This window comes from Balaenoptera borealis (assembly GCF_965194805.1).
Source record: "Balaenoptera borealis genome assembly, chromosome: 13".
NCBI classification, from domain to species: Eukaryota; Metazoa; Chordata; class Mammalia; order Artiodactyla; family Balaenopteridae; genus Balaenoptera; species Balaenoptera borealis.
The window spans coordinates 79,393,688-79,415,156 of NC_138870.1; the positions used below are offsets into that span (position 1 = coordinate 79,393,688).

Sequence of the window (21,469 nt, forward strand, 5' to 3'; positions counted from 1 at the left end):
GCCTGCGCTCTAGAGCCCTCGAGCCACAACTACTGAGCCCATGTGCTGCAACCACTGAAGCCCACGCGCCTAGAGCCTATGCTCCACAACAAGAGAAGCCACGACAATGAGAAGCCCGCGCACCGCAACCAAGAGTAGCCCCCACTCGCCGCAACTAGAGAAAGCCCACGCACAGCAGCGAAGACCCAACGCAGCCAAAAATAAATAAATTAAAAAAAAAAAAGAGTTCGCATGCTGCAACTAAAGATCCTGCACACAGCAACGAAGATCCCGCGTGCTGCAACTGAGACCTGGTGCAGCCAAATAAATAATAAAATTAATTAATTAATTTTTTAAAAAGTAATGTGGTAAAAAGAAAAAGGTAAAATTTTAATATTTTATTTAACCCAATATATTCAAAATAGCGTTTCAACACGTAATCAATATAAAAATTATTGATATATTTTATAATCTTTTTTCATATTGACTCTTCAAAATCCAGTGTGTAATTTAAACTTAGGGCACATACCAATTTGAACTAGACACTTTTCAACTGCAATCTCCACATGGGACTGGTACCATATAGCACAGTGAAACACAAGACAATCCTGTTCTGTGATGATTTTACTTACAGGTCATTAAGAATAATTTAACTTACTTCATATAGTGAGTAAAATTTGGTAGAGAAATTTTAAAGCATCACTATATTCCCCTCAAAAAATTCTTTATGAAAAGTAACGTCAGGGAATTCCTTGGCAGTCCAGTGGTTAGGACTCGGGGCTTTTCACTGCCAAGGGTGCAGGTTTGATCCCTGGTCGGGGAACTAAGATCCTGCAAGCCTCACAGCACGGCCAAAAAAAAAAAAAAAGTAATGTCAGAACATCTGAATCACTAATGACAGGAATGTGTGTTACTGTTTTTACAGTCACAAGACTGTGTTTGAAAATGATTGGTAGCAAATAAAAAAAAAAACTGCATGGAGAAAAATTAATTCAAACGAGGCAAGTTCACGATGAAATAAGGGTTATTTGGTGAGAAATAATTTTAATTTTTATGGTCCACACTACCCCCTAGTGGACATAAGACATCATCTACTTATATCAACCCCTTTTCCTTGGCAAATGAAAAATCTGACAGTCATAAAAGTTAATTATTTTACCCTAATTCACTGTTTTTTAAAATGCTTATCCTAAAGTTAGATGAGATTAATGATTCTCAAGGCACACCCTCCTCCTCCTTTTTCTCCCTCTACTCCCACACACTTAAATCTCATCCTTTCTTTGGTGGTACACTCAGAGACGGAAAAATGGAGGTAACTGCTTCAAAGGCTCTGGATACCAAGATAACACTTTGTTGAAAAGCTTTATTTCCAGTCAGACCGGTAAGTAACAGTTAGGAAAGTACTCCTGTGTTCCACTTGGAGTAACACCCAATAGATAGGGTGGGATGACCTGGGCAAGAAATCTCTCCATTCTAATTTTTCTCCTCAACCCAAGACCAATTCAATACTTCTGTTAAGTTCAGTGAAAAGGAACGGAGACTTAGGAGCCAGAGAAGGACTTTTCAAAGGCTAAGTATATCCAACCAACTTATTTCTCAGGTCTGAATTTGTCTGGAAGCATCTCCCTATACTTCCAGTTTCCTGCACATTAATACCTCCACTCCTCTTACTATAACTAGCACAATAACTTGGTTTACTTGTCAGACCCTACACTATTGGAAGATGGGAACTCCAGCTAGCAAATGGTGGTGGTAAGTGCTAAATAAAGGCTTCTTCCAGGAGTAAATGCATGCACACTCAGGTCCCACACAGAGCTGACGAGAAGGATTAATATACCTGCTGTCAGTTAATAACTTCTACCCCAGGAACGGCATGTACGATTATTCCAATCAGTGACAATGGACAAAAATCTGAAAATCCTACTAACAAACTATGCATCCAACAAGGAAAACTATTAGGCTGAATTTCTTGACTTCCTTGTCTACTACCTCCCAATTCTTTTGCCCCCTAAACACATCAGGTTATGTTGCAGTCTGTTTCTTTTCCTCCCGCATCACTGGCCTGTAAATTCCATAAGGTCAGGGACCGTAGGCAATTATCAAGCAGTGTTCCCAGATCAGCAGAGAATCTATAAAAGCTCAAGTAATAAAAAAACTAGGTCAAATACCGATTTAAGTGCTTTAAATGTATTACTAACTCATTTAATCCTCAGACCCATTTTGCAAATGAGGAAAATGAGGAACTAAGAGTGACCACTTAACAGTATAACCAAAGCTAGCAAGTGACAGAGCCAGGTTTGAAATCTAGGCTATTGGGCTCTACTCACTGTAGCTTCAGAGCCTGTTTTCTTAATCTCAATGGTAAATAGAAAAACAATTAACAATACAAACAGTAAATATCAAATGTTTGGCAGGACAGTAAATAGCACAGAAGTTAAGGAAGGGCTTCATAATCATGAGAAAGTGCTTCATGAAAAAGGTAAATTAAGCCATGTCACTTATTTTTTTCTTTTGGGATTGTCAACTGAAGAAGTATATAGTCTTACTAAGATAAATAGGGAAGGGAAAAAAATCTGCTATATTTGATTTAAAAATTGGTATAGACCAATTTTTGCTTTTTTTTTAAGTTTTAATAATGGTTATTTTTAATTTATTTGTTTATTTTTGGTTGCGTTGGGTCTTCATTGCTGCGCGCGGGCTTTTGACCATTTTGACCCGAACTATCTGTTATATGGTAATCCATTCTGTCTCTGATATTACACAAACCATTATGCTCAGAAATGTTCTGTGACTTTGAAATATGAACTTACTAACAAATACATTAATTCCTTATTTTGCTCGTGGTATTGTGGCATCAACTAACTCTAAGTAAGAGTAAAACAGAGTCCCTTGCCCCCTCCCAACCCAGGAATTTATTTCAATTTGAGTATAAATATACATAAAAGTCAGGGTTTTTTTAAACATCTTTGTTGGAGTATAATTGATTTACAATGTTGTGTTAGTTTCTGCTGTATAACAAAGTGAGTCAGCTATATGTATACATATATCCCCATATCCCCTCCCTCTTGCATCTCCCTCCCAACCCTCCCTATCCCACCTCTCTAGGTGGTCACAAAGCACCTAACTAATCTCCCTGTGCTATGCAGCTGCTTCCCACTAGCTATCTATTTTACATTTGGTAGTGTATATATATCAGTGCTACTCTCTCACTTCGTCCCAGCTTACCCTTCCCCCTTCCAAAAGTCAGTTTTTGGAAGATGCGTTTTAGAAGGGGTATCTCAAGGTCTTAGAGTAGGTACAGGTGTGAGTTAGGGACACTATATGAACAACAGGACTCGATTGGGGGCATATTTTTTCTCGGCTATTTCTAAAGACACTTTAAAAGTTTTCTGGAAAGACAGAAACTTTACATCTCCATCTTTTTTTCCCTTTGTTTTTTTGAAAGATTTCTAAATATTGACATCACAGTTAAAGACAGTATCAACTGCTCCTTCATATAGCACTCATGAAATTCCTGGTGGTAAAAATGTCCTTTGAATACCCAGCACTGTAATTAGTAGACTGATAGAAGTTATGTTTCCCCATTTCTCTTGGTTTCTTATTTGATGATGCCATAACACTTCATGGCTTGAAATGACTTTAGCACCAGCTCAAAAAATAAAAATAAGTCTTTAGTGATTTGAATACTTTAACTGTCCATCTTAATGAATTCTGTGTCTTAGGAATGATATCTTAGACCTCTGAATGAAGAGAGGACCTAATAACTTAGTAACACTTCATCAGTGGGATTGCTATTGTGCCAAGGTACTTAAGGCACTGTTAATAAACCCATTAAAAAAAAAAACTTGCACATTTAAGATTCTGGTAGGGAGTGTGTAACTTAGCAGGTGGGGGAGAGAAAGTCTTCTGAATTCATCCTGAATGGAAACAGGGAAAAATTTTAAATGCCTGTTCCTGTATGGTGAACACTAATTATGAGTGATACATTAGCAAAAACCAGTGAACACGTTCTTTTTAAAAATTTCATCTCAAGTTAGAAATGATCTAGATTGTGGGTTTCTTTCTTTCTCAAAGTTTTAACTCATTGTTTGAAGTTGATAATTCATTTTAAGGCCCTTATGTGTGAATTTAGACAGTTGTCTATAAATCTATCCACTATTAAGCAACGGTAAAAATTCCCCATTCGTTCATACCTTTCCCTCCTCTTCCTTAGTGCAATGTTCAGGTTGGGAGCTTAAGAAGAAGGCGAGGGACTTCCCTGGTGGCGCAGTGGTTAAGAATTGCCTGCCAATGCAGGGGACATGGGTCCGAGCCCTGGTCTGGGAAGATCCACATGCCGCGGGGCAACTAAGCCCTTATGCCACAACTACTGAGCCTGCGCTCTAGAGCCCGTGAGCCACAACTACTGAGCCCGCACACCAAGAGCCCATGCTCCACAACAAGAGAAGCCACCACAATGAGAAGCCTGCACACTGCAATGAAGAGAAGTGCCCACTCACCACTACTAGAGAAAGCCGGGGTGCAGCAATGGAGACCCAACACAACCAAAAATAAATAAATAAATAAATATTTTTAAAACATAACCATTAAATAATTTTTAAAAAAAGAATGCGAAAATTTGAAGTAACTGTTGCAGAAAATAGAAAAACTTATCTATGGTCACACAGAAGGACTGACTGGCAGCATAAGGCAAAATGAGGTTCGTAGTAGACATTCGTCATCGCTTTTGGCTACCCAACAGCTAGAACGCCCTTTTTTGGGAATCACACCTCCCAACCTTCACGGATCCTCACCTCCCTCAACAGAAGCTTTAGTCTTATTTCCTAACTCTCTTGCAACCTAGCATGTGAGACCTAGGCTCATTCAAAAACCTGTGCATCAGAAGCTAAGAAATAAGGATCCATTCTGGAGAGAACAGCAGTAGTTACCTCTAGACAACCAAGTGCAGCCTCCTGTACTTGGCATCAGCAATCACACTGTAGCGTGTGTTGCATGCGATGTCCACAGTGAAGTCCATGATGTGAGTCTGAGCCTTGTTCCTGACTGCCTCTCTCTTTGGCACTCCTAAAGACTGTGTTAGATATCTCATAACTCAATAAATACTACTGCAGATTAAAATAGCCAAAGTTGGCTTCCATTGTTTGCTGAAAACAAAGTCTAAATTAGATAGAAAAGAAAGTGAAGGAAAGGTTAAGAGCTAATAGACTGGGGACTTCCCTGGTGGCGCAGTGGTTGAGAATTCGCCTGCTAATGCAGGGGACACAGGTTCGATCCCTGGTCCGGGAAGATCCCACATGCCGCGAAGCAACTAAGCCCGAGCGCCACAACTACTGAGCCTGCGCTCTAGAGCCCACCAGCCACAACTATTGAGCCTGCGTACTACAACTACTGAAGCCCGTGTGCCTAGAGCCCATGCTCCACAAGACATGCCACTGCAATGAGAAGCCCGTGCACCACAATGAAGAGTAGCCCCTGCTTGCTGCAACTAGAGAAAGCCTGCGCACGCAACAAAGACCCAACGCAGCCAAAAATAAAAATAAAATTAATTAAAAAAAAAAAAAAAAGAGCTAATAGACTGCGGGTAAAATGAAGAGGTTAAGAAGCAGCTATTGGGCTTCCCTGGTGGCGCAGTGGTTGAGAATCTGCCTGCCAATGCAGGGGACACGGGTTCGAGCCCTGGTCTGGGAAGATCTCACATGCCGCGGAGCAACTGGGCCCGTGAGCCACAATTACTGAGCCCGCCCATCTGGAGCTTGTGCTCCGCAACAAAAGAGGCCACAACAGTGAGAGGCCCGCGCACCGCGATGAAGAGTGGCCCCCACTCGCCGCAACTAGAGAAAGCCCTCGCCCAGAAAACGAAGACCCAACACAGCCAAAAATAAAAAAATAAAAAAATAAAAAAAGAAGCAGCTATCTCTTTGGAATTAAACGGGGTCAAAGGAGGAGAGCACTGAAGCTGGCTAATTTCTTTATCAAAGAACTTCTACCTAGTTTAAGAGCCTTTAAAGAGGGAGCTAATTTACGTTAGAGAGCTAACTTCAACTAGGCATCCTGGTGTACCTACTAGGGAAAAAACTTTAGAGCTAGGAATCAGAACTTAATCCCAGTTCTAATTGTACTAAATTGTTATACAACCATACAAACTCTTTTACCTCCCCAATCTACTAAAATTTAGTCCCTTGAACATTTCAAAGGTTCCCTCTAGCACTAAACTTGGCTAAACATTTTATTATTGGAATGAGTTAAATCTTACTGCTATATGCTTCCTTCTACTGGACGGTCCCTTTTTGTAATACGCTTTAATCTTGTAATTACTGTTCAATACTCAGTATTTCATCTTCCCTATTGAGGGAAGGGATATAAATGAATATACTGTATCCCCAGTATCTGTGACAATGCTTAATACCTAAATAAGGAAGAAATTTGTTGCGAATGATACCTGCTTTTTCCCCCAAGTTTATTTCACCTGCTCATTAAAGAAAAATACGTATGAAATCAACTTAAAATCGCTGTACTCCTAATAACCAAAATCCGGTTAATATTCCAGTACATTTGTATTTGTTCTGACAAAGACGAAAGTCCTTAAAAACAGTTTAATGTGTTTACACTTTTTCACTTATTATGTCCCTGCACGGTGCTTTCCCGGTTGCTTTATAGATAATCAATATTCTTTGCAAACCATATGACATAAACAGGCACTTTTCCTGGCCTACCAGCTAGTGGCTACACTTCTACAACTACCATATATTATTTATTCAATCCTTTTCCTTGATTACTAGTTATTTCAGGTTTTAAATGTGGCAATCACAGCAAAATTTAAGTGCTAAGTGCCTGAGGACTCCACTAATAGGAAAGGCCTCTGTTGATATTAACAGACAAGAAGACAGATGGAAGCTCAGCAGTTGAAATTTTCAGTGAGGTAAACAAAAACAAGTTACAGTTGGTCCAGATTTGAATTCTCAATCCATCTGTGTCACTGACATAATTTTGTCCAAAATCCAAACCACCAGAAAGGAAAAATTAAGTTTTTTTCACACTCTGCATGCAACTGTGTGATAAATTAGGAAGCAATCCGATATTAGGGTCTGTCTCCCCCAAATAAGCATCCTGTAACAAGTCTGCCACACTGCACAGCTCCAAGAGAGGACCATTCACATCACAGTCTGCATGAATGACACCCCCTGAAGTTGTGCAGTGCAAAATCCTAAATACTCTGGATTAAAAATAGAACTTCAGTTTAGCGTCTGTAAAAATAAAGTTTAGTATTGTCTAACACATGGAAAATTGACTACATATATGATAATTCTAATAAAATCAAAATATATTATTTACCCCAAACATCCCATTTCCCTACCCACTGTTGACAAATGGGTGTTCACTATGCTTTAAAAATCTATGCCCCATGGAACTTCCCTGATGGCACAGTGGTTAAGAATCCGCCTGCCAATGCAGGGGACACGGGTTTGATCCCTGGTCCAGGAAGATCCCACACGCCGCGGAGCAACTAAGCCCATGCACCACAACTACTGAGTCTGTGCTCTAGAGCCCACGAGCTACAACTACTGAGCCCATGCACCACAACTACTGAGCCCATGCGCTCTAGGGCCTGCGTGCCGCAACTACTGAGCCCGCGTGCTGCAACTACTGAAGCCCGCACGCCTAGAGCCCATGCTCTGCAACAAGAGAAGCCACTGCAATGAGAGGCCTGCATACCGCAACAAAGAGTAGCCCCCACTCACCCCAACTAGAGAAAGCCCACACACAGCAACAAAGCCCCAATGCAGCCACAAAAAAAAAAAAAAAATCTATGCCCCATTTCAGAGTTATGTTTAATATTATCTATTTTGTTGAACAAATACGAAATGACAATCATAGGTTTCCCACACAAAAGACGTTCATTCTTCTTAGGCTTACAGTGAGGCAGTATCTTTGCAAAATCAGAAAACAGTAGTAAGCAATATTAAATAAGGGTCAGAATTACATTAGGCTCTGTTCTATGCAATCCAACCCTCCCAACCACCCTAGAGCTAGATTAGTATATTAAGCAGATAAAGAAGCAGAGAGGTCAAGTGAGGATGTCCAAGCTAGTATTTGGCAGAGCTAGAAATCAAGCCCAGAGAGCCTGGCCCCAGATTCTGTACTCCTTCCACACATAACCACACATCTCCACATACACAAAATCCTTTTGCTCTTGAGAATTAGGAAGTAGACTTAAGCCATTTAAGCCATAAAGCATTATTTTGCCCACAAAGCAGCATTTCTACAATTTTGAAAGTCAACTGTCAGTTAAGAGGTAAGCAACTGACTAAATGCTACTGAATACTGTTGGAAAGCAGGGGTGTACCTTCTGTAGAAGGCCATCCCTTACGCACTTCGCCACCCTACTGTTGGTGTCCCAACTACACCAGTTCCTATAGGTCAAGGCCCAGGTCTAATGTTTGCAGTCCCAATGCTGAGCACCACACAGCGTCTCACATTCTGTACCAGCTGAATGAACAGATCTAACTACTACTGACTGGGTAAAGGGGGATCCAAGAACTTCCAAAAATGGTAGGCCCAAGACTTTAAGGAGCCAGATGGTGGCTGTAATATGGCTGGAGCATGTGGGAAAAAAAAAAAAAAAAAAAGACTTTTTAAAAACTCCAAACCTAATTTTCACAAACTATTTCAAACTTTTTGCTCAAAAGCTTTGGCCTTGGTACCTTCCCTACAGGTTGTGCACTTAAAGGACTAAATACTAAGCACCAGAGATAGCAGGCTTATGTTTCTCTTGCCCCTTTAGCAACTTTGAAGATCCAATAGTCATTTTCCTCAACTTCAATAATGATCATTTGCTCAGTACTAACTGGCTGACATATTAAAGATTCAGTCCTCTGCCTCAAGGTTTTTGGAAGAATTTGGAATGAAATTGCTCAAGAAACCAAATTAACATGAGGTTAAGGATTTTAATATTTCAAAGATTATAAATTTGGTTGAAAGTTAAATAATCTTAAGAGATCCAGCTGGAGTATAACTTAGTACATATAATTTTTTTTTATTCTTCTGTGATTTCAGATGATTATTTTGTCCTGTGCTACTGAGCCACAGGAGAAAATGACCACAACAACTCAGATTTTAATATAACTGAAATAAGCACAAATTTACATACTAAGGCAGAAGTATTATATGATACAGCACCTGTGTACAGTAATACTGGTCAAATTCATCCACTTCATGTGGATAGCCTGAGTCTCTGAAACAATGCAACCATACATCTAAAGAATATGAATGCTAGACTTAGGGCTTGCTGGCAATGTGAGCTAATATATTATGTAAAAATACATCTGAACAACAACAAAAAAAACAGGCTACAGAATCATAAAATAACTGATTTAAATTGTCCAAGTAAACAATGGCTTCTTTGAGGAAAGGAATTACCTGAAAGTGGAGACACTTTTCAGTGAGTACCCCCCTTTGTTGAATTCTGTAACATGTGCAAGACCCAAAAAAAAAAAAAAAGTTTTAAAATAAAATCATCTAAAGAAATTGTGCATTTTGAGTAACCCTATTTTGAAAATAACAATGTCTCATTACCAAGACAATCCTTAAAACTCAGAATAGTCAAAGATTAAAAAAACAATGCTATTTAGTGCTGTGGAGAAAACTGGATCTCATATACTTGGCTGGTGGGACTACATGCTGGCCCAACCTCTAAGAATTCCACCTCTTGGAACCTATCCTAAAGAAAAACTGTGGATGTGCTCAAAACTACACCTCCAGAAATAACGATCACAACAAAGAAAAAAGATACTGTAAATGTAACAGTGTAGAAAGATATCCTTCTATATAAAGTGAAAACACACTTCAAAACAGTATGATCTTTTAATTTAAGTGCTGTGCTGGGGTGATGGAATGTTCTAAATCTTAACTGAGATGGTGGTTTCACAGCTGTTTACATTTGTCAAAACTCAAGTTGTACACTTAAAATGAGTGTGTGTAACTGTATGCAAATTGCACATTAATAAAGTTGATTTAAAAGAAAAAAAAGTACAGTATGTGACGTGCCTTAAGCTTACTGAGGGAAGGAACTGGGTCCTAATTTAGGGAAACAGGGTTCTTTATTCACCTGAGTACTTGCCAGGATTTGGGGGCAGGAACTACACAGTTTGACCAGTCATTAGAGAATCTGAGCAGCGGAGCAATGCAAGTGGAGAGAAATGAGACGAGAAGAAAAAACCGAGAGCCAACAAGGTGAGTTACACCATTTGCTGCTAAACTCCTAACTCAATAAAAATCACTAAACTTGCAAAACGCTTGCAACTAATGGATTCTTGTCTCAGTTAATAGCACGTACAATGCCAGAACCACACAGACAAAAGGAAACTTCAACACCTTAAACTACTAATAAATGGCCAAACTTTGGGCAGGACATTAGACTTTCAGAGCCTAAAGAACTGGAGAGCTAGATAAATTTAGTTAAAACTCCAATGTGCAGGGACTGACAACTGGATTAATCCCTAAAATTGAGTTGGATGTTCACATACATTGTTTCACTTAATTCTCAGAAATGTGCACAGAAGCCTATCCAGTAGAAGTCCACTCTAGAGTCAAGGGCTCTTTTCACACATCATAGTTAGAGCCTGGAATCCTCAGCATCCAGCACTGCTTCACACCTCTGCCTTCATGTTAGGTGAATGACAAAGAGTTTACAACTAAAAGGTGTAAAGAGAAAATATGTCTCTTAACTTGCTCTGGTAGTATATGAAGCACTGTCCTTAGGGCTAATGCAAAGTCAAAGGTAGGCGGAACTTGTCTCCCTTGGCATTTTCTCTCTTTAATCCCCACTTGAAGGCATGCAGTTCTGTCTTTCCTGAGATTTGAGGGCTGGCCAAATAAAGTGGGGGATTCCAGTGATTTGGTACAAAGGCATTTCTCTGTAGTATATAATACTTACCAAAAAAAAACCCCCAACAAATCAAAACAAATACACACATTTTTAAAAACTGTATAAATTCCTAATTCTGTAGGACTGAAGTCAAGCCAAATACTGCCACATCTCAAGAGCTTCTTGCCCTTCCCTATCATGGGCTGCACCAGAAGGTCAGGCAGCTTTCTATGTTTAAAACATCTATACTGGGGACTTCCCTGGTGGCGCAGGGGTTAGGAATCCGCCTGCCAATGCAGGGGACACAGGTGCAAGCCCTGGTCCAGGAAGACTCCACATGCCGCGAAGAAACTAAGCCCGTGCACCACAGCTACTGAGCCTATGTGCTGCAACTACTGAAGCCCGCGCACCTAGAGCCTGTGCTCCACAACAAGAGAAGTCACCGCAATGAGAAGCCCGCGCACCTCAACAAAGAGTAGTCCCCGCTCGCCCCAACTAGAGAAAGTCCACACGGAGCAACAAAGACCCAACACAGCCAATAAATAAATAAATAAATAAATAATTTTTAAAAAATTAAAAAAGAAACCAAAACCCTCTACAGTGGGAAATTTATATCTATGCCAGATGTAAAGTAAGTATCTCTCACTTATCTATCCTTCCGTACTTTGTGATTCTGGAGGTGGGACTCTGCAAACCACATTTCTGCTCTGCCAGGGGCTCCCTGTTAAACTCTGCAGATGGGGTGGGCAGTGCTAAAGCTGCTAGAGGGGACTTGCCTCTTCCAGGCTTCTTGTCCACCTGAAGTGCCTGTGAGCATCACCCAACATCCCTGCAGCAATTCATCCAATTTGCAGTTTATCCCACACTGAGAGAACCAGTTTGTCACAGCACCTCTCCCCGCACCGCCCCACCGGCTCCCCCACCTGAGGGCGAGACTCTCTTCAGAGGCCTGGATCCCAGCTAGGGCTCCTTCTCTCAAGTTTCTGAATTTTAATAACTTCAACTTTTTCTCTTCGTTTCTTCCCCCAGACTTAGGAGACGTAGCTGCTTCCTATAGCTGCTACCTCCACAATACCTTAAAGTTCTCTTTTTATCTTTCAGTCACCTAAGTAACAACTTGACATATGTGACAGCTCCCAGGTGTTCACAGACTGCCAGAGTAAGGATCAGCCCAGCCGCCTGCACCCCACCTAGTACCACCCCACCCCTCTGGCCCTCCACTCAGCAAAAGACACAAAGGACAGCTGGGAAGCAGGAGGGCAGTTGTGCCAGTTAAGGAAATGACATGTCTAGAGGGAGCCCACACAAGCATCTTGGCCCACAGATGTCTGGGAGTCCTTCCACTTGACACAGGCAGAAGCCACAGTGCCCATATCCAACAACTAGAAAATAATCAAATTCGGGATTTATTGGTATCAAAGTGAGTTTCACAGAAGTCAGGACCAACCCTACACTAACTAAAAGCCACCTTTCCTCGCCTTTCAAAGCAGAGGACCTCAGCTAGATGCTCTTTAGAGAACAATCTGATACTGTGCTCTAAGTAAGCCACACCCAAGTGTGAATGACCCAAACAGAATTTCACAATCATGGGAGAATTCTGAGACTCCCAACCACTATACAACCAACTTCTCCCCAACCATACTTCTCCAGTACTGATAAAAGATTTAAAGTCCAGCAATTTTGCACACAGCTTGGTAATACTCTGAGGCAACAATTTCACATATTTGGGCATCAAATGAATCTAAAGAAAAAGGTAAGCTGCACAAATCAAGATTAAGGAAAGTGATCTTCCTGACAGAGGATATAAATAACCTTTCTCAGTTTTTCTCACTTCCATTATAAAGCTTTTTCAGTAGATGCGAGAGCAATAAGACTCTTGATACTGAGCAAAATGGGCAATATTTCTGTAGTTCGCAATCACATTTTTCTGTTTTCCAACAGAAGTTATATGATTAATTCTGTGATATAAATAAGAGAGACTAACTAGTATGATAATGTAAACACCTACAATTTTATAATTATAAGGTGAATCTTTGGACTTGGACTGCAACATTTGGGGCTTTAAAAAATACAATCTTCTTTTTTTTTTTTAATGAATGTTAGTGTGTTTCTATACTACCCCTCTCCTCCTGCTCCAGCTATACACTGGTTTTCATTTTACTAAAGTCAAATATTTGAATTAAATCATTCTACTACACATGCCAGCTAATGGCAAAATGAAGTAGCTGATATGTACCAAGCAGAAAAAATTATCTTGAGTATTTGTTTTAGTCTGCCATAAACAATAGAGGGACCTGTCAACAATCAGTACAAGGAACACAGTAGATATTCAGTGTACTCACTACTACTCATAATGTTTAAAATATTAACATACATTGGTCATAATTTACATAAATACATAACCCCAATTGGCTTAATGATTCAACCAAAGAAATAAAGTAGCAGGACTTCCCTGGTGGCGCAGTGGTCAAGAATCCGCCTGCCAATTACGGGTTCGAGCCCTGGTCCGGGAAGATCCCACATGCCATGGAGCAACTAAGCCCGTGCGCCACAACTACTGAGCCTGCGCTCTAGAGCCCTCGAGCCACAACTACTGAGCCCATGTGCCGCAACCACTGAAGCCCACGCACCTAGAGCCCGTGCTCCACAACAAGAGAAGCCACTGCAATGAGAAGCCGAGCACTGCAATGAAGAGTAGCCCCCGCTCGCTGCAACTAGAGAAAGCCCGCGCGCAGCAACAAAGACCCAACGCAGCCAAAATAAATTAATTAATTAAATAAATCTATAAAAAAAGAAAAAAATAAATAAAGTAGCACTTTGCAGTAAAGAAGTGTATGTGTGCACTCTTAAAATATTAAAATTGCTGTAACTTGTGCACTCTTAAAATATCAAAATTGCTATAACTTGATTACTCATAAGAGGGAACATATGCAAGTTCTACTTTCTTTTTTCATTATAGTGGACCTAAATATCTGCATTTTTACATCCACACCTGAGGGGCTTAGGGAGCGAAAGCCTGCTGAGTAGGACTGGGTTCTTGGCTATCAGAGTCCCACTGCATACTTATACAGTAAAATCTGCTAGTGCAATCCCTACAACAAACGGAGACGACATTGGACTTCTCCAACTCCTATGTTTATGGCCCTGTTACAACTAACCCACTATTATCAATTAAGCAGTAGAAAACAAAAGGCTAGTGTGTATGTATGGGAACCATGAGGGCGAGGGTATACAGGCTTTTTAAAAAAGTATACATGGCGCTCAAAACCCTGACCCAAAGAGTGTCAAATATTTTATTTTTCTGATGGCTACAAAGAGCAAATTAAAATATCTTTTCACCAGTTTTTAAAGAAGAATGAAATCTTGCCATTTGTGACAATGTGGATGAACCCAAAAGACATAATGTTAAGTGAGATAAGCCAGACACAAAGACAAATACGCATGTCACTTATGTGCAGAACCTTAAAAAAAAAAAAAGTCAAACTCAAAATAACAGAGATTAGAAAGGTGGTTATCAGAGTCTGGAAGGTGGAGGGAAAGGGAAGATATTGATCAAAGGATACAAACTTTCAGTTAGAAGATGAATAAGTTCTGGAGACCTAATGTACAGCATGCTGACCATAGTTAATAATAATGTATTGTATACTTGAAATTTGCTAAGAGATCTGTAGACCACCAGAACAAAAGAGATCTCTCTGACCACCAGAACAAAAACAACAAAAGTAAGTAACTATGGAAAGTGACAGATAATGTTAGTTTGTGGTAATCATTTCACAGTGTATACATATATCAAAACATCACCTTGTACACATTAAATACACACAATTTTTATTTGTCAAAAGTTAAAAAAAGTTTTTTTTCACTATGATGACTCAATTAACAATAGGACCAACATTTGTTTCCTAGAGTGCCTTTACAGGATTTCAGAAAATAAAGCAAATGACTTAAATTTTATCCCTGATTTTTCTTTTCATGCAGAAAATAGTATTTCTAGTTTCTGTACCACAATGTACTTCATACTAGGAATATAAGCATGACTACAGTCAAGACTGTCTCCGAAGAAGAGAAAAAAACCCCAATCCCAACCAACACAGAGTGCTGGGCAGTCACATTTCATGTAAAGGGTGTTCCCTTACCAACATGGCATAATTCAAAAGTTGGAAAATACATCATTTTAACTGGTAAACACCATCAGTATCAGAGGTTGTATAGGAGAGGGGAGACAGGGAAGGAGATGGCAATGAATTAAGATGAAAAGACCAGGTTGTGAAAAAGCCTTGCATGCCAAGTTAAGGAACCTGAACTCTAGCCTGAACACAGTAGAGAGTAACAATGATCACATTGGGTGTTTTTAGAATAATGTGGCAATGTGGAAAATGAAGAGAGAAAGAAAGAGGGAAACAGCACATGTGTGTGTGTGTAAGTGAAGACAGAAAGATTTGTTCTCCGATTACTGCAAAAACGTGCAGGAGAGGGTAAGAGCCTGAGAGGATGGGAGACAGGAATGGGTTAGGAGAAGGACAGGCATTTCTAAGGTTCAGTCGGCTTATGACTGAATGTCTAAGAGAGAAGAGCGGGGAGGAGAGAAGAGGAAACAGAAGTAAATTGTAGGCAACTGGGTAATGTTAATGTAATTAATAAAGAAAAGAAACACCAAAAGTACTAATGCATGGGAGGGGAGAGACAGCAAAATGAATACATTCCACTGTAAAATAAAGTTGATTTTAAAATGTCTGCAAGACATCTAAGTGGAGATAAAAAGTAGGCACTTGGAGAGACCTGAAACTCACCACTAGATTTTGGAATCATTGATCAATGCTGACTGCAGCCAAGAAAATGAATAAATGTGTTCAGGAGAATATATAATGAGAAAAGGTCCAAGGTCTGAACCCCAAGAGAACATGAACATTTAAAGGCTTTAAAACTATCATAGCACATAGGATACAGGCCTTCACACTAGCTATACTGGAAAGCTATTCAAAATTTCAGAATACTGCTACTACTCAGCATTTGTCCTGGGGTTTTTTTTTTTTTTTTTTTTTTTTTTTTGAGAATTGCTTAAAGCCAATTTAAAAGCCAAAAAGGAAAAAAAAAAAGGCCAAAAAGGAAAGTCAGTTCCAGGATTAAATGATCATGGCTTTGTCTCAACGAGAAGTTTTTAAAAAGGAATTAGAAATAACGGAGGCCCAGGAAAAGTGAGTTGGCCAAGGTCACAAAGTTTCTTAATACTTAAGACAAAAATAAAAGTCAAGGCTGTTCCTACCCATTATTCACCAGAATTGGCTCAAATTTTTCATTCTCCAGCAATCAAAACCAATCTTTTTTTTTTTTGGCCGTGCTGTGCAGCTTGCGAGATCTTAATTCCGTGACCAATGATTGAACCCAGGCCCGGTGGTGAAAGTGCCCACTGGACTGCCAAAGAATTCCCCAAATCCAATCTTTAACGATAAAAATTTACTGGCTGCTGACAATTTAAAAAATAATAATAAAGGCTCACAAGGCTAAAGGATACTTCTTAAACGTTAGAAAGCAATGCAGGTTGCAAATGTGATTAGTTTTATGGGAACCAATAGAGATTTACCTGCTAAAATTTCTGCTTTGCTTCATTCAGCATTGTAATTTCTTAAAAGTATTTACTTAGAAAAATTTCAGCTAAAAAAAGTTAAAAAGGAATGAAGTACTGATACATACTACAATATGGATGAACCTTGAAAACATGCTAAGTGAAAGAAGTCAGACACCAAAAGCTGTATTGTATGATTCCATTTATATGAAATGTCCAGAATAGGTGAATCCATAGAGAAAGTAGCTGTACGGATGCCAGGGGTTGAGGGAGTAGGGACAGAGAGGGACTGCTAAAGGGTAGAGGGTTTCTTCTTTGGATGATGAACAAGTTCTGGAATTAGAAAGCGGTGATAGTTGCACAACTTCGTGAATGTTAAAACCACTGAATTGTACATTTTAAAAGGTGAATTTTATATGTGATTTGTATCCCCCAAAAATGAAGCATTTTGGTTTTCCTTTCATATTCAGTAAGATTTTAGCATTTTTTCTATGAAGTGGAGACTGGAATAGCAAAAGAAAGTGAAGGGGAAATCATATGTATTACTTGATTATTTTTAGTTTGTAACAGTTTGTATATTGACTTTTTTTTTTTTTAACTTATTTTTATTTTTTTTTATTTTTTATTTTTTGGCTGTGTTGGGTCTTTGTTTCTGTGCGAGGGCTTTCTCTAGTTGTGGCAAGCGGGGGCCACTCTTCATCGCGGTGCGCAGGCCTCTCACTATCGCGGCCTCTCTTGTTGTGGAGCACAGGCTCCAGTCGCGCAGGCTCAGTAGTTGTGGCTCACGGGCCTAGTTGCTCCGGGGCATGTGGGATCTTCCCAGACCAGGGCTCGAACCCGTGTCCCCTGCATTGGCAGGCAGATTCTCAACCACTGCGCCACCAGGGAAGCCCATGTATATTGACTTTTTAGTAATGACTATATATCCATGAATTACGCTTCTAAAGGAAAAAAAACTCTTTCAAATTAAAAGACTGCATTTGAAGTGTCTGTGGTCCAAGTGAAGAAGTGCTGACTCATGTTACAGTTTTAGCACTGCTCAAATATCTTCCTAGAGTTTGATATGTCTAACCTGGAATGACATTCTTCTCCCCCGACCCCGCTTTTCTACTTATCTTTCAAAATTCAGCTCAAATGTCACCTCCCTATAAACCTCTTTCCCTAAACCAAACTTGGAGGGTTTCCCCATCCAGAATGTCACATCTTCGGTGTTCCCACTGATGCTTTTGTTTTCTATGTATGAGAAACTACTGGCTTTATGTATGATTTTAGTTCTACCACATTCTACCCAACTTTGCATTGAAGCCAAGCATATACTAGGCCATTGTTTCTGCAAGGTGCACACCAAAATCATCTGGAGATCTTAAGACAAAACATAACAAAAAAACATTCTGGGGCTGGCAATTGTTAAATTTATAAACACCCAGATAATTCTGATGCACTACCGTAAACTAACTGCTCAGATTATAGACCAGTGTTCACAGAAAGTATCTTCTACTTCCTACCACTCAAGACATCAGCAGCCCACCCAATTAAACTAAGGGAAGATTCTGATAAGAAATAGGCAAGGTTTGGCCAAGTGTTCACTGACCTCTAATCACAGTCAGTGGCAGGAACCTGAACCGAGATTGCAGCACTTTTAGTTTAACCCTTATCTGAACCACAACAATAAAGACAGGGTAGACAGAGTACTTTATTCAGGGGGGGGAAAAATTTACTTAATGGGAATAGCTCTTTTACAGCTAAAGGTAAGAAATTTCAAGCTTTATAGCTGTAAATCACTGTGCCTCCAACTGTGAAAAGAAATGACTTTTTTAAAAAAGCCAAAGCAAGAACTGCAGTGCAAATGTAGGGAGAATTTTACTGGAAAGCACTTTTCCTTATTCTCTCTAAATACAAGTGAGGAAATTAAGTAGGTACAAATACCCTCCGCTTAGTGGAAACCACAAAATTCAAATTAATATATAAACAAGTGTAAGATAATTCTATCTCTAGGCTTACTGAATGAAAAACATCTTGTTTAAAACCCACATTAGAGTGGTTATGGTCTGATGCAGTGATACCTCAAATGTATTTTCCACCTGCTCTTTAGTTCCTTCTCACTGGAACCCCGAACTTCCCCAAATCCAGGGACCCAGGAGAGAAGGAGAGGAATATGCCACCCCAGAGAGGCAGTCCATCTTAAGGTAAACTATATTACTAAACAGGGCTCACGCAAAAGCCTGTAATTAAACTACAATAAGACACTATCCACCACACATAATGGATCTCTGGAATATATTATGTATTCATGCTCTCTTTCTCTTCCTCTCTCCCTCTCTCCCTCTTTCTCTCTCCCTCTCCCTCTCTCTCTCCCTCTCCTTCCAGCTTTCACATCTACTACTCCCTGTGTCCACTCTCCCCCCTGCTCTTCAAGTTCAAAAACATTCCTCAACAGATATTGATACCTTTCCTCAGACTATGGTAAATCCCAGATATTCCTTCTTCTATAACACACCTCACTGTAATTTCTTGTTTCACAACTCTATTTTTCACCAGACAGGGATGCCTATCTTTTTTACTGGCTTAGTGAATATATACTATACATTCAATAAATGTCCATTTAATTGAACTGAAACATGTTTTATGAATGGATAATAAAAAGGCAGACAAATCGCAATGTTATGGAAGATTGAAATTTGGCCTTGGGCTCTTACTAGCTTACTAAAGCCACTTTTGCCCCTGCTCCACAGTAAGGGGGTAAAGGGGATGGTAATCCCAATGGTCCTTAAAGGTCACTAAAAACACAGTGACTGGGCTTCCCTGGTGGCGCAATGGTTGAGAATCGGCCTGCTAATGCAGGAGACACGGGTTCGAGCTCTGGTCTGGGAAGATCCCACATGCCGCGGAGCAACTAGGCCCGTGAGCCACTACTACTGAGCCTGTGCGTCTGGAGCCTGTGCTCCGCAACAAGAGAGGCCGCAACGGTAAGGGGCCCGTGCACCGCGATGAAGACTGGCCCCCGCTTGCCACAACTGGAGAAAGCCCTCGCACAGAAACGAAGACCCAACACAGCCAAAAAAATTAATTAATTAATTAATTAATTAATTAATTTAAAAAATGCTTGATAGCAATAATTTCAGATGCTACGATGCCTCCAATGCAGTACCCATATTTCTAAAAAAAAAAACAAAACAAAACACAGTGACTTTACAGCAATAACATTTTCCTTAGTATAAACTATAAAGAAATCTTAGAAAGCTCTAAAGAAATAAAAAGCACCCATAGTCTCAAGACACAAAGGTAACATTTGTTAGATTTCTTTCTAGTATTTTCTCCGCTACAGTGCCTTCAGTCACTGGATTGTAAAGACTTTAAAAGTAAAAACTGATTTGCCCAAAACAGACCAAACCTCTGACAGTGACATATTGTGATGATATTGAAAACTAAAGGAGTTTGAAAATAGGAAGAGGAAATAGCCAATTAAAAAAAAAAAAAAGCAAAATATGTCAACATTAGATTCTGAAACCAATACCTAAAAATACTTCAAATTATAGCCTAATCCTAATTATCCAGAAACATCTGAGTTACAGGCCAACTCAGAACTATAAAAATTTCTATGCCTAAGTATCCCTAGGGGATTTTAGAATAGCTACATCCAGGATTTTAACAAACATACAATGCCCTGAATAGTGTGGTGTAGCTCTTGGAAAAATGGATAATAAAGAATGCTTTCTGTTGATTCTCTGAGGGCTCTTAACCAGTTACCTACCCATTTCTTCCGATCACACATTAATGGTTTCTGTCACCAGAGATGCCAGGGCCACAGATCCCACTCTCAGACTATGGTGATCCCACATCCTATTTAATCTACAAATTGAAGATGACTACTTAATATTTAAAATAAAAAAACTTGGGAAGCATTTTTAAAAGTTGCTAAGATTTTAGCTGAAGTTAACTGATTCCCTATTATTCATCTCCTAATTTGTATATCCATGCTGATGTCCTTCATACATTACATTTCTTTCATATAGGAAAAAAAAGAATTCTTATTTCTTTTTTTTTTTTAATTTATTTATTTTATTTATTTTTGGCTGCACTGGGTCTTTGTTGCTGCGCGTGGGCTTTCTCTAGTTGCGGCGGGCGGGGGCTACTCTTCGTTGCGGTGCGCGGGCTTCTCATTGCGGTGGCTTCTCTTGTTGCAGAGCACGGGCTCTAGGCACGCGGGCTTCAGTAGTTGTGGCACGTGGGCTCAGTAGTTGTGGCTCGCGTGCTCTAGAGCGCAGGCTCAGTAGTTGTGGTGCACGGGCTTAGTTGCTCCGCGGCATGTGGGATATTCCTGGACCAGGGCTCGAACCCGTGTCCCCTGCATTGGCAGGGGCGGATTCTTAACCACTGCACCACCAAGGAAGCCCAAGAATTCTTATTTCTTGATGTACCATTGCTACATATATTATGCCTTTCAGATCTATTTCGTTTTTAGAAAGTAAAATTATATAATATAGTCATTAGGCACCCACATCAGAACTGTGATGACTACAACCATAATGTCCAAAGCTCCTGCTGCATGCCATCCTCATTTCCTTGGTTCTGCTATTTATTTCTACAGTGCTTATGCATCAATGTTCATGATAGCACATTCAAATGTATGTTCAGAATCCATACTACTTGAATCCGAGGTGCGTAAGTTATTTTCTTCTTAAATCCATTTACACACAGGTAAACCAAAACACTAGATACAGCATAGGGAAAAAAGCAAAGATACTGACTTGCAGGCCAGGAATCTTGGTCATCCAATTTCTTTGGCCTACAGTCTCCTCATCGGAGAAGGAAAAGAATAGTGTTCTCTACTGTATATGGCTGTAAGTCATCACAAGTGTGGGAAAAAACTCAATTTCTACAAATCAAATGCATAATATTTCTGATATCATTATTTAGCATGCTGGATACTCAGGAATTACTTATTAATTTGACAAATCTCAATTTCTATTGTGTGAGAGCTGATCAATCTGGACTGAAGAAAGTGCTTGACAAAGAAGAGCTTAAGGGCTTCCTTGGTGGCGCAGTGGTTGGGAATCCGCCTG

General features: G+C 39.9%; 2 protein-coding genes across 4 annotated transcripts in view; one reads left to right on the forward strand and one right to left on the reverse strand.

Moving 5' to 3' along the window:
* NUDT4 (nudix hydrolase 4) overlaps nt 1-13,603 on the forward strand; it is a 43,720-nt gene extending 30,117 nt beyond the window's left edge. For 2 of the 3 annotated variants that reach the window (XM_082350464.1, XM_082350465.1), the window contains exon 5: nt 4,193-13,603. In XM_082350464.1, the coding sequence (XP_082206590.1) occupies nt 4,193-4,365 (173 nt within the window). In that variant the 3' untranslated portion in view covers nt 4,366-13,603. The remainder of the gene's footprint in view (nt 1-4,192) is intronic. The other variant, XR_014233322.1, reaches the window with a different exon arrangement.
* Nucleotides 1-21,469, reverse strand: part of UBE2N (ubiquitin conjugating enzyme E2 N) — a 43,778-nt gene that overhangs the window by 16,542 nt on the left and 5,767 nt on the right. The gene's annotated exons all lie outside the window — the stretch shown is intronic.